Source organism: Cnephaeus nilssonii, assembly GCF_951640355.1.
Source record: "Cnephaeus nilssonii genome assembly, chromosome: 22".
NCBI lineage: Eukaryota > Metazoa > Chordata > Mammalia > Chiroptera > Vespertilionidae > Cnephaeus > Cnephaeus nilssonii.
This window is the reverse complement of record NC_137093.1, coordinates 11,775,673-11,789,273: the sequence shown is the minus strand read 5'-3', so window position 1 is coordinate 11,789,273 and position 13,601 is coordinate 11,775,673. Positions and strand designations below refer to the sequence as shown.

Here is a 13,601-nt window from a genome sequence, read left to right as displayed (position 1 = left end):
GACTGACCAGGACGGCCGGTTCCCTCACTTCCCATCCCAGGAACGAGGTGGACACTCCAGGCCAATCCTTTCTGACCATTCAAACGACTAGATTCATGAACAACGTACCTTACGACAAAAAGGTCACCTTTTAAAGTGCAGTCTGAAGGGTAGTTTGATTTCTCAGTAGGAGGCGTTGCCGGGGTCTTCGAAAAGGACAGCGTTCTTATGGAGCTCAGTTTGAAGTTGCTGAACCAGTAAATGATGGACAGGGTGCAATCGTAGAACTTAATGTTACCCTTAACGTCACCTGTGACAATATAGCTGAAATGGAGAATAACATCAGTTTGTTAAAGAATAGTAATAAGTATCATCTATATTTTTAAACATTTTTTCAAATTAAAAAAAAAATTTGTTGTTGGTTGGAGAGAGAGGAAAGGGCGGGAGGGAGAGAGAGAAATGCTGCTTTGTTGTTTCACTTATTTATGCATTTGTTGGTTACTTCCTGCATGTCCCCTGACTGGGGATTGAACCTGCAACCTTGGCATATCAGAATGATGCTCCAGCCAACTGAGCTACCCAGCCAGGGCCTCAGTACCATGTACTCAGCACTTAATTGTATGTCAGGCTCTGGATTCCTTCTGGGCATTGTAAAAACTTCACTTAAGGCTCTGCCCTGTGAGGCTGGTTTTGCCCTTATCCCCTTTACAGCTAGGGAACTGAGGCTCAGAGAAGTTAAGAAACCTGCTCAAGGCCTGGGGTTGCCAGATTTAGCAAATAAAAATGCAGGAGCCCAGTTAAATGTGAATTTCAGACAAACAATAAGTAATTTTTTACTGTAAGTTCGTCCCCCATATTGCATGGGACATACTTATGCCTGGCAACCCTTTCAGGCTCACGGGGTGAGACCATGCAGGGGCCCAGGTGTGTCCAACACAAAGTCGCTGCTCTCTGCTCTATGACCCCCTGCTCTCCAAGACCTGCCACCGTCACTCACATTCTCCGCCTTGCGACTGCAGATGACCACAGAGTCTATCCACCAGCCTTCCCAAATCTCACAAGCTGCAAATGGGATACCAGCCACTTTATAAGAAGGCACTGCTGCCCGGCCAGTGTGGCTCAGTGGTGGATCGTCGACCCAGGTACCAAGAGGTCACCGTTCGATTCCCGGTCAGGGCACATGGCTGGGTTTCGGGCTCCATTCCCAGTAGGGGGCGTGCAGGAGGCAGCCGATCAATGATGTTTCTCTCTCTCTATCCCTCTCCTTTCTTCTATCTAAAATACAATTAAAACATATTTTTTAAAAACAAGAAGGCACTGCTCTTAGAGGGATTGTAAAACCCTGTCCAATCACCACAGCCAAAGGCAAAGATGCTTTTATTTCCAGTCCTCAGATCCATCCCAAATGGGCTTGCTAAATATATATATATATATATATATATATATATATATATATATATATATATATATAAATTCATTTCAGAGACGAAGGGAGAGGGAGAGATAGAAACAGACAGAAACATCAATGATGAGAGAGAATCATTGATTGGCTGCCTCCTGCACGCCCCCTACTGGGGATCGAGCCTGCAATCCAGGTATGTGTCTTTGACTGGAATCAAACCTGGGACCCTTCAGTCTGCAGGCCGACGCTCCATCCACTGAGCCAAACCAGCAAGGGCAAGGACTTGCTTTTTTTAAGCCTCTGACATAATTCTAATCACGGGGGAAGTGTGTGTGTGTGTGTGTGTGTGTGTTGCGGTGGTGGTGGGGGGGGGGGGGGGGTTTTGTTTCCTCTTACATACCCAAAGTGATTAAGTGAGGTTTCCGATTAATAAGCAAGGCAGGTGGGCTGTGTAATTGGCGAAAACATCTTTCACTGCCCTCTGCTGGACAGAAACGGCAAAACAGGCCACGCGTTTTCAGAGAGCTTTCCTGGCTGGGTTTCATTGAACATGGGGGAAGCGAGGCCTGGTCTTTCCCGGGCCCTAACCCCCGACTAATTCAAGGTTGATGGCATCGTGAACTGCAATTCTACTACTGATCTCTTCGCACCGCTGAGTGAGGATGACAATTTGCGTTTCTCTGTAAACCTGCACCAGGGCCTCAGTGTCTGCTGTACAAAAGAAAGGGCCCTGGCCGGTTTGGCCCAGTGAATCTCTGCTCAAGGGCAGGTAACTGGGTTGCAGGATCGATCCCCAGCGCTGGTTGGGGCGTGTGCAGGAGGCAAGCAATCTATGTGTCTCTCTCACATCGATGTTTCTCTCTCTGTGTGTGTCTCTCCCCCTCCCTTCCACGCTCTAAAAATCAATGGAAAGAATATACTCCGGTGAGGATTTAAAAAAAAAAAAAAAGGAAAGGGAAGGCAAAGCAGCTTTCAGAAAGCCGGTGGCACGGGGACTCCGACCATATGGGCAGGGTCCTGGTCTTTAGGGAATTTTCTCCATCCTTTTGGGAACTTCTCTATCACACTAATGAGGACTATTTGGCTTAGAGCTGCCCTGTGCCAGACAGTGAGCTAAGAGTTTTACATGCCTGGTCTCCCTAAATCCTCACGAAATCACTTGGAGTTGGATACTATTGCTGTGTCCATCTTACAGATGGAAAAATGGAAGCTTGACAAAGTTCAGTTCTTTGCCCACTCAGCAAGATAGGGATGTATCTGGAATGGGAACCCCTCTCTCTCTGAGGTGAAGGCTTTTTAAAAAATATATATTTTTATTGATTTCAGAGAGGAAGGGAGAAGGAGAGAGAGAGATAGAAACATCAATGATAGAATCATTGATTGGCTGCCTCCTGCACAACTCCTACTGGGGATTGAGCCTGCAACCCAGGCATGTGCCCTTGGCCGGAATCAAACCTGGGACCCTTCAGTCCCCAGGCCAACACTCTATCCACTGAGCCCAACTAATTTCCCTGAATATATTCTATGCATATACAAAATACAGTATACATTCAAAGGGGTTTTTAATACCTTTATAGGCCCTGGCCAGGTAGCTCTGTTGGTTAGAGCATCAATTTGATATGCCAAGATTGTGGGCTTGATCCCCAGTCAGGGAACATACAAGAATCAACCAATGAATGCATGAATAAGTGGGATAACAAATCAATGTTTCTCTCTCTCCCTCCCTTCCTCTCTCTCTAAAAATCAATAAATAAAATTTTATAAAAGACTTTGATGGTCTTTTTAAGAAATGAAATCTATATATATAAAAGGCTAAGTGACCAGCCAACCAGCCAACCGGCCAACCGGCCAGTAGGTACGATGCACACTGACCACCAAGGGGCAGACGCTCAATGCAGGAGCTACCGAGTGACAGCAACTTTGCAGAGTGCCCTGTCGCACTCTGAGACCCCTCGGGGGATGTTGAACTGCCAGTTTCAGCCCAATCCCTGCAGGCCAAGCTGAGGGACCCCACCTGCTGGAGGGACCCCACTCACTCCGCAGACGCCCTTTGAGCCCCAGTGCCACCCCAGGTATGGCCAGTCGGGGAGGAGGGACTCGGGAGGTTGGCTCCAGGGTGTGTCCAGCCCACCTCGCCTAGTCTCACCCCACCGGCCACCTTCTGATTGATTTCCTTTCAATGTGCACGAATCCGTGCACTGGGCCTCTAGTATTTCTGTAATCATCTACAGCTACTTTTTAGTTCCCTTAATTACCTGTCAACTGTAGTAAGCACAGTGATACCCTCTTTCTGCAAATGAACCAGTTTACAAGGCTTCATGTAGGGAAGGGCCGGAGAGGCGGAGGCAGAGAGCGGCGGGCGGTACACGTCCCAGACCACCAGCTTCCCTTCCAGGGTCGCCGAGAGGACTTGTGTCAGGTTCAGGTGAAAGATGGACTGGCTGAACTTGCCCACGTGCTTGTTGAATGTCTGCATTTCAAAAGGCAGATTATGAGTTATCATTGGTGACACGTATGAAACAAACTGTTTACCAACACACGGCGTTTTATAATACCGCCCTGAAATATAGTAGAAAAAGATACAAAAGTTAAAAAAGCACAAATCAATCCCTTTAAAAAAAAAAAAAAAAAGGCTCCCCGGTGGATGGCCCTGGTCCAGGCAGCTCTGAAGCTCACGTGCTAAGATTGAGTGAAGGGTTGTGTACTCTGTCCATTAAACTGTTTGCTTAAAGCAAATGCCAGAGTGGCCCACCGCTGCTCCCACCTGTTCCACTTTTCCCGCTGAGGTTGCAGAGACGGATAAAGAAACCAAGGTCTGCCGTGGGCAGAAGCACGCCCCAGCCGTGAGAGACCATAAACAGTCCTCCCAGCCTCCCTGTGACCGTCAATTCTTTCCTCATCAGTGGAAGTGAAGCACTGTACATGGAAGTGTCCCTCAGGCTCCCTGTGAAGTTTGTGCTGCGTAAGATAAGGCACGAGGTGGCCGCAGACACCGTCTTAGCGGGGAAGTATAGAGAGAACCCAGGCAGTGAGCGAAGCCCCTCCGTGAGGGATCAGCAGATGAAATCAATGGAGGAAACCTGACGTCTGTCTGTCCTATGCCGCAGCAGGTCTGCTGCCCAATGTCTAAGATCTAAGGTTTACCCCGTCTGGCCTGAACACAACGGGATCCGTAAAACAAAGCAAAACAAAAACTGGTTAGGCCAGGGCACCGGGCTTTTTCCAAGAGCAGCCCCGTTTCAATACGAAGCCTTTTTATTATTTCAAACTGCAGAGACTCCGTGGAACATAGCTGCCACGAATAACTGGAACTGACTGCATTTATTTGTTGATAATTTGATCTACGAAAAACAAGAGTTTGCAGACAGGATCATCTCTCCCATGTCCGTCTCCGTCTTCTTCTTTCCTCTTGGCATGCCCTCTTAAAAATGGAATTTCTGTGAGTCACACCAGGAGTGAAGACGGGAAGCAGAAAAAACGATCCTGTGGTTCTCGCTGAGCGCAGACCACGTGGGTCTCAGGTCAGGAAATGCGCAGGAGACAGGACTCAGTTCCGCCTCACAGGCCATCGCTTCGGGTGACCAGGCAAGGACAGTGCTTCCTCCAAGGCCTGGCTCTCCGCTCTTCTACTGGCTCTTACAAACCTAAATGCCCAATGTCTTTTTTTAAAATATGCTTTTATAGATTTCAGAGAGAGGAAGGGAGAGAGAGAGAAACATCAGTGATGAGAGAGAATCATCAATCAGCTGCCTCCTGCATGCCCCACACTGGGGATCAAGCCCACAACCTGGGCATGTGCCCTTGACCAGGAATAGAACCGTGACCTCCTGGTTCATAGGTCCATGCTCAACCACTGAGCCACACCGGCCAGGCTCAATATCTTTATTACTCTGAACACTGAGCAGCTAGCTACTCTACGTTCAACTACTCTACTTACATGACTCTATATTAACTTCCCTCCTTTGTCATATATGCACACATAGCTTACTGAAGCCATCACTTTCTGGGGGGGATATTTTCTCATGGGAGTAAACTTCCTTTTCTATAACATTTTATTTTTAACAGCACATCCGTTATTTTCAACCGACAAATTCAATATGGTAAAGGACCCAACTAAAAGTATTTTTATATATTATTTACCTATATTAAGACATGCACAGAGCAGCCCAAAATGACTAATCTCACACATACATGTTTATTCTCCACAAAATCGGATGTTATAAAAAAGCGATGAGGAAAAAATAAATATAAGTAAATAAAAAAGCGACGGACATACTCACTTTTTCTGTTAAAAGTGGGGCACTGTGAATAAGCATCTCTCTCTCTTCATACTGGTAAGCACAGAAAAAAACAAACCATCACTACTAAAACAAAGACCTGGTTTCCCAAAGAAGAACTAACTACGTAACAACAAAATCGAAACGCACGCGTCTCAACAGGCTCAGAGTTCGCAGCTTCTCCAGGTAAGAGAACCTGCTGCCTCGGGGACAGCCAGAAACATTCAGCCAGGAGAGCAAATACAATGTGAGCAATTGCCACAAGTGACTGTGACTGGAAATGGTGGTCGGTGCGAGTGGATCCTACAGGTCTGAGGCTTTCAAGCTTTCATCAACACCTGAAGTAAGGATTATCGCTGAAAAGCAGCCAAGCAATGTGTTTTTGTTATTCATTGGCATCTTTTATTGGGGTAAAATGGACATAAAATAAAACTAGCCATCGACCATTTTGAAGTGTACAATTCAGTGATACTTAGTAGGTTAACAATGCTGTGTAACCATCATTCCTCCCCCCAAAGGGAAGCCCCTACCCATTAAGTGGTCCTGCCCCAGCCCCTCCTCCAGCCCCCGACAGCCACTATTCTGGATTCTGTCTAGATGGGTTTACCTATTCTGGACATTTCACATAAATGGAGTATTGTTCCATTTACACTACGTGACTTTTTGTGTCTGGCTTCTCTCACTCAGCGTCACGTTTTCAAGGTTCATCCACGTTGTAGGATGAAATCAGCTCTCCATTCCTTTTAATGGCTAACTAATATTCCATTGTATAGATGGACCATTTTTTGTTTATCCATTCATGTGTTGATGGACATTTGGTTTGGTTCAACTTTTTGGTTATTGCAAATGCCGCCGCTGCTGTGAACACCTGTGTGAGTATTTTTTGTCTGTTTTTTGAGGCTATACCTAGGAATTGCTGGCTCATCTGGTAATTTTACATTTAACTGTTAAAAAAATACATGTTGTTATTGGTTTTTGAGAGAGAGAGAGGGAGGGAGAGAGAAAAAAAGATAGAAACATCTATGATAGAGAAACATTGATGAGCTGCCTCCTGTACACCCCCTACTGAGGATCGAGCCTGAAACCCCAGCATATACCCTGATGGGAAATCGAACCAGCGACCTCTTGGTACATGAGATGATGCTCAATCCACTGAGCCACACTGGCTGGACTATGTTTGACTTTTGATCTTGTTTTAATGTCATAATTTTGCCCTGTGTCAGTATATATATTGCTGATCTGTTTTCTAACCCTTTCTAAAAGGCCCAAGATCTAAAAAAAAAACCAAAAAACCACCCTATACTTTAGACCTGTTAAATATATTCATATAAATATTTGTCTTTTTACTTAAAAATTAAATAAAATTTAAATGATCTACTTCAGAATTAATATGCTAATTTCCAATGTGACTAAAATAAATACTGTAATTAAATCAAAACATTTCAATATATTTATTGCTTCTTAAGTAGATACAATATTGTTACATTACCAAAACATCTGTCCTTAAAGGATGAACATGTGTTTGTTAGTACATTTAAAACAAATCAAAATATTTGTACTTACCCACAAATAATATATTGCCTGTATTTTACTATTGCTCACCAATTCTTTATTATTTGTTGGATTAAAAATAAGGTAGTTCTGAAATATAAAGTATGGAGACGTATTACAATAAACAATAAATTTTCTGTTTCTCTCTGGTTAAGCTAAATGTTAAAATTAAGTGAGATTTTTATTAAAATATATAACTGAATAGGAATATAAAACAGAGCAGACATGGCATTTTATAAGCACTAGGAATATAATTTAAATACCGATCATTAAAGTTAATGGTCTCAGTGTATCCCCTTTCTTAGTCTCATCTATCTATACTAATAAAATGGTAATATGCAAATTGGTCATGACGCCCTCACAGTAACAACCAAACAGCAGGCTGCGTGGGACGACAAGGCCGGCAGGGGGGTTAGTGAGGGACGACCAAACGACTGATCAGCAGGCTGCGTGGGGTGACTAGGCTGGCAGGGGGGGCAGTTAGGGGCGATCAGGCTGGCAGGAATGGGTGGTTAGGGGTGATTAGGCTGGCAGGGGGGGGGCAGTTAGGGGCGATCAGGCAGGCAGGCAGGTGAGCAGTTAGGAGCCAGTGGTCCCGGATTGTGAGAGGGATGTCTGACTGCCGGTTTTGGCCTGATCCCAGAAATCAAGCTGAAACTGGCAGTCGGACATCTCCCGAGGTGTCCTGGATTGGAGAGGGTGCAGGCTGGGCTGAGGGGACGACCCCCACCCCCGCACGAATTTCGTGCACTGGGCCTCTAGTTTACTATAACTCATCATCTAGGAATTAGAACAAGCAAAAGTAAACCAGTATTCACCAACAACCTTTATTCTGTGTTCTTTAGGAGAAAGGCCGCTGCGTACACATTTCTGAATCTGACAGGGCCACAGGTAGCTTGGAATGAACACAAAATATTGGAAGGGGATTCTGCTTCCTGCCAAAAATGCTGAATAGCAGGGGTACCTGGCTCCCTTCCCCAAAATCAACCCCGCAGATACTACAGAAGTGAGGGAAACGGGCAATGCAGAAATTAAACAATCCCACAACAAAAAGTGAGAAATCCCTGGGGAGACTTTCCGCGTACATCATAAGATGGCATGGGTACAGCCCGAGGTGCAGGGTTGCAGACGTGGCATCAAGAAGCAAGTTGGACAAAGACGTTTAATGCATATATGCATAACCCATGTTCACAGACAATAGGGTGCTGAAGGCCTGGGGCGGGGAGGAGGGGGGATGGGGGCAGGCTGGAGGGGGTCAATGGAGGAAAAAAGGGGACATATGTAATACTTTCAATAATAAAGCATTATTTTTTTTTTTTAAATCAGCAGCAGGTTGGAGCCTGGCTGGTGTGGCTCAGTAGTTGAGTGTCAACCTATGAACCAGGAAGTCACAGTTCGATTCCCGGTCAGGGCACATGCCTGGAGTTTCAGGCTCAATCCCCAGTGGAGGGTGAGCAGGAGACAGCCCATCAATCTACTGCTCTCTCCCTCTCCCTTCCTCTCTGAAATCAATAAAAATATATATTTTTAAAAAAATAATATAGCAGAACCCGGCACATAAGAAGTACTCAAAAAAGTTAGTTATTATCAGAAATCAAATGATAATAACTAACTTTTCTCGTTTTTAAAAGCTCTACTGCACCAAAACTCCACTAAAACAAGGAGTCGCTTTGGCCTGGCCTGAGTGTGACTTGAGGTAGATCCTCCAGGCTCAGACTGGACTCACCTGAAAACCGTACTCTTTGGGAAGGTCCAGCGTGCATGCCGGTGTTTCGGCCGCTAAAGTCCACCTCCAGATGCAAACTTTCTGTAAGTGAGAGCGACAGGAGGACGGGTTTTCCGGGGGCCTCTGGCGTCACCACACCGCTGGTTAACCCTGTAACTTGTTAACTAAGCACAGTACCGCGAGCTAAGCCGCGAGGCACAGAGCTCCTGACAACGTGGAGTCCAGTCTTCCCAAGAGCATCACCGATGCCACGCGGCCTGAACAGAGCAGCTCCCAGGGACGCTCTGGATGTGCCGGCCAGCCCACGGAGGCCACCCTGAAGGTCCCTGTACCTGGATTTCAGCATCTGAGATGGTTGCCAGATACTTGGCATCGCGGGTGATGGCTATGGCCCTGATGCCGTCCCCTTCCGGGCAGCTGTCGAATATTGTGTGCACGGGAATCCTGCAAGACAGGACAGGGGGACAAGCATTTGCTGGGCCTGCCCTGGTTCCCACAGGGACCCACTTCAAAAGCATAACCACTGTGGATAAATAAATGTGGTATTTCCATATAGTGGAATATTACTCAGCCATGAAAAGGAATGAATCACCGAGAGAGAGAGAGAGAGAGAGAGAGAGAGAGAGAGAGAGAGAGAGAGAGAGAGAGAGAGACACACTGCAACATGGATGAACCTTGAAAACATCATGCAGAGCCTGGCCGGCATGGCTCAATGGTTGAGTGTTGACCAGCTCAATTCCTGATCAGGGCACATGCCCGAGTTGAAGGCTTAATCCCCAGTAGGGGGCGTGCAAGGGGCAGCCAATCGATGATTCTCTCTCATTGATGTTTCTATCCCTCTCCCTTCCTCTCTATGAAATCAATAAAAAGATATTTTAAAAATAATTCTTTATTGTTGAAAGCATTACATATGTCTTCTTTTTCCTCCATTGACCCCCTCCAGCCCGCCCCTGCCCCCTGCCTCAGGCCCTCACCACCCCATTGTCTGTGTCCATGGGCCATGCATATATGTATACAAGGTCTTTGGTTGATTACCTCCCACCTAACCACCCTCCCCCACCTTTCCTCTGATATTCTGCACTCTGTTCCATGCTTCCATGTCTCTGGATCCACTCCGTTCATCAGTTTATTTTGTTACTTAGATTCCACATATGAGTGAGATCATGTGATTCTTGTCTTTCTCTGAATGACTTATTTCACTTAGCATGATGCTCTCCAGGTCCCTCCATGCTATCTCAAAGGGTAAGAGATTCTTCTTTTTTACCACTGCATAGTATTCCATGATATAAATGTACCACAGCTAATAAAAAGATATTTTTTAAAAAGAATAAGATAGATTGGGGAAAGTCACCACAATTTTGTGAAAAAAGCAAATTGCAAAACAGTATACACAGCATGTCCTGATCGTGTGTGTGTGTGTGTGTGTGTGTGTGTGTGTGTGTGTGTGTGTTATGAGAATAGATTCCCAACTAAACAATGGTGACTTGGGGAAGGGGTTTGAGTGTGAAGGACTTGCTTTTTTTTTTTTATAAACTTCTGTACTGTGTCACTTGGCAAGATTTTAGAACTGTAGGATACAGAGACAGACAGAGCCTCGACACATGCAGAGATTAATCGGGACATTTAAACATCTACGAGAACCAAACGAATGCAAGGGACAACAGAAGCCATGATGGAAGTGAGCTGTCACGTTGGGGTCCTGACTTCCATCAGAAATGAAGAGCGGGTGGTGGTAAGAAGATTCGATCCAGGAACCTGGCTAGCAGCTCCCCATTTTTTTATTTTTATTTTTTCATCATGGAGCCGTTGGTACAGAGAATATGATCAGTGTCCCGCTTGGCCAGAACCAGGTCTGTGTGCTGGCTGAGGGCCAGTCTGGTTCTCTGTCGCCTGGGAAACTCCATCCCACCGTGTAGCCGCCCCAAACATTCACGTGGAAAGGCGGTCCTCACATTGTTGGGAATGGCACAATGATGTCCTTAGTTGGAGGATATATCTTACCCCTGGGGAGATTTAGAATTCAATATAGAGAAGATGAAATCAGTGTTGGTTGAGTGGTCCTCACCTTTTTTTTTTTTATCCTCACCCAAGGATATTTTTCCATTGATTTTAGAGAAAGTGGAAAAGAGAGGGAGAGCTAGAGAGAAACATCGATGTGAGAGAAACACATCGATTGGTTGCCTCCTGTACGCACCCTGACCAGGGCCCAGGCCAGGGAGAAGCCTGCAACCAAGGTACATGCCCTTGACCAGAATTGAACCCGGGACTCTTTGGTCTGCAGGCTGACACTATCCGCTGAGCCAAACTAGCTAGGGCCAGACCTACACTCTTAACATATCTGTGATCAGAGAATCAGTTGCTTCTTATTAGGAATGGGTGATGTTTAAGAGAATTTAACATATCAGAGTCTCTAACATTATATTTGTGATTCTAATTCAAAGTACATAGTTGACTTTGACTTGTAATTTTAAATTCAAATCGTATTAGGTTTATAAACAATATTAGGACGCTTAAGAGAATTAAGATTTGCCATATTTATGTCTAATTTATTAGATTTACAAGAATCACTTAAGCATGGGTGAAGGACTACTCCAGAACTTAAAGATGAAACCAAGTATATTCAATTTTTAAATGCAGTTTAAAATGTTTAAAAGGAGTAAATAATCAAATTTGTAAGTGGAGCCAAACATTAATCAAAGTCCTCTTAAAGGAGATTGCAAAAATATGCTAGGTTCATAAATAGAGTAAGACTTATAAATTGAAGAAAAAGCTTAAAGAAGAACTATAGTTTTCAATTTGTCACTTTAATAAAGTGAATATTAATTCCAAAACCAAGTAATCTTTTCTGGGTCCCCAAGTCATTTGCGAATCATAAAACTCATAGCGACCTATTGCTTGAATTGTTAGCCACAGATAAGCTTTACTTTGTAATGTTTTAGAGAGAGAGGGAGGGAAAGAGAGAGAGAGAGAGAGAGAGAGAGAGAGAGAGAGAGAGAGAAACATTGATGTGAGAGAGAAACATCGGTTGCTCCCACAAGCACCTGACTGGGGAGTGAACCTGCAACCTAGGTATGTGCCCTGACCAGGAATCAAACCTGCAAACTTTTTGGTGTTCAGGATGATGTTCCAACCAACTGAGCCACCCGGCTGGGGTAGATATGCTTTACTTTGTAATTTAAAAAAAAACAAAAAAAACTGTTACACGTTGCTCCCAGTCTAGTGGGGGAGGAAACAGCTTTATAAACAAGAAAAAAATCAAAGGATAACCCACTGCAAGGGGCCCTCGAGGCCTGGGGAGGAGGAGCTTCTGAGAAGAGGCAGCAGGCATTGTGCCCGCCGCTCTCCCCAACAATCCCGGCAGGTTGTGCAGTGGTCTGGAGAGTGGAATTCCTGTCCACCCGGAACCTCGGAATGTGATCTCCTCTAGAAACAGGGTCTTTGCAGATGTAATTAATTCAGTTAAGATGAGGTGACACTGGACAGGTTGGGCCCTGAATCCAATGACTGGTGTCCTCCCAGAAGAGAAGGCACAGAGGGACGCGTAGGGGAAATGCGTGTGAAGATGGAGACAGCCTGGAGGACTGGTCTACTGGCCAGGAGCACTAGGGCTCGCAGCCGGGAGAGGACATGGGACAGATGCTCTCAGGAGAGTCGGAACCAACCCGGCTGCCGACTGCTGGACTCATGAACGGAGAAATCTCTGTTATTTTCAGCCACCCAGTGGGCGGTCCTTTCTCGCGGGAGCCGCGGGAAAGGAAAGGACAGGTATGGCTCCATGGGGACAGTCCTCACTTCTCTGGGCCTCCAAGCCGGGTGAGTGCGACCTGGCTCCCCTCGGCCCAGTCCACTCTGGGGCACAAACAGACTGAGTTTCGGGCTGAAAGAACCAAGAATCGTAAATGGGAAATTCGCCAAGGCGATGTCCGTCAGGCCTCGAGGCGACAGGACAGCCAGGCTTCCCTGGCAGCCTCCCACTCACTGTGCCCCATCCCTGGCGTCAGCCTGCCCGCGCCGGCTCTGTTCATTGCTTGCTGGTCACAGTGGCAGATATTCTAGGAAAATTGGGGGGCGGGGGGGGGGGGCGGGGTAGAGACTGCGCCAAGCCTACCCTGTGAAGGAGTCCCATATAATTAACAGGCAGTTGGGCCCTTTGTCGGCCGTGGCAATCCACCGCCTGTCCTCGCTGACGCACATGCAGGAGATCACGTTAGGGTGGCCCTGCGGAAACGGAGAGAAGCAGCTTTGAAACATCCAGGATGCAGCCCAGCCCTGGTATCAGGAAAGACTGGGGCCCCACAGAGAACTGAGCCCCTTCCCGGGCGCATGGGGCTGGAAATTCTACTGCTAGGAGGCAGATGCCTTAAGTTGCAGCCACATGTCTGGGACCCCTGGCACAATGCTGAGTATTAACTGACCTCTTGGAAAATACTTCCTGGTGTTTTGTTCTAGGCATTGACTAAGGAAGTCCTTATTTAAATATATGCTAATTGCCCTGGCTGGTGTGGCTCAGTTGGTTGAGCCTTGTGCCATGCACCCAGAGGTCACAGTTCGATTCCTAGTCCAGGGCACGTGCTCAGGTTAGAGGCTCCATCCCCAGTCGGGGGCGTGCAGGAAGCAGCCGATCAATGATTCTCTCTCATCATTGATCTCTCTCTCTCTCTCTCTC

The 13,601-nt window shown here is 46.2% G+C and overlaps 1 protein-coding gene across 5 annotated transcripts in view; it reads right to left on the bottom strand.

Moving 5' to 3' along the window:
- Nucleotides 1–13,601, bottom strand: part of CFAP251 (cilia and flagella associated protein 251) — a 48,446-nt gene that overhangs the window by 28,471 nt on the left and 6,374 nt on the right. For all 5 annotated transcript variants that reach the window (XM_079762401.1, XM_079762402.1, XM_079762400.1 and 2 more), the window contains 7 exons: nucleotides 13,044–13,153; nucleotides 9,268–9,379; nucleotides 8,936–9,016; nucleotides 7,222–7,299; nucleotides 5,662–5,712; nucleotides 3,637–3,851; nucleotides 109–303 (listed from right to left, as the gene is read on the bottom strand). In XM_079762401.1, coding sequence (XP_079618527.1) covers nucleotides 109–303; nucleotides 3,637–3,851; nucleotides 5,662–5,712; nucleotides 7,222–7,299; nucleotides 8,936–9,016; nucleotides 9,268–9,379; nucleotides 13,044–13,153 — 842 coding nt within the window. The remainder of the gene's footprint in view (nucleotides 1–108; nucleotides 304–3,636; nucleotides 3,852–5,661; nucleotides 5,713–7,221; nucleotides 7,300–8,935; nucleotides 9,017–9,267; nucleotides 9,380–13,043; nucleotides 13,154–13,601) is intronic.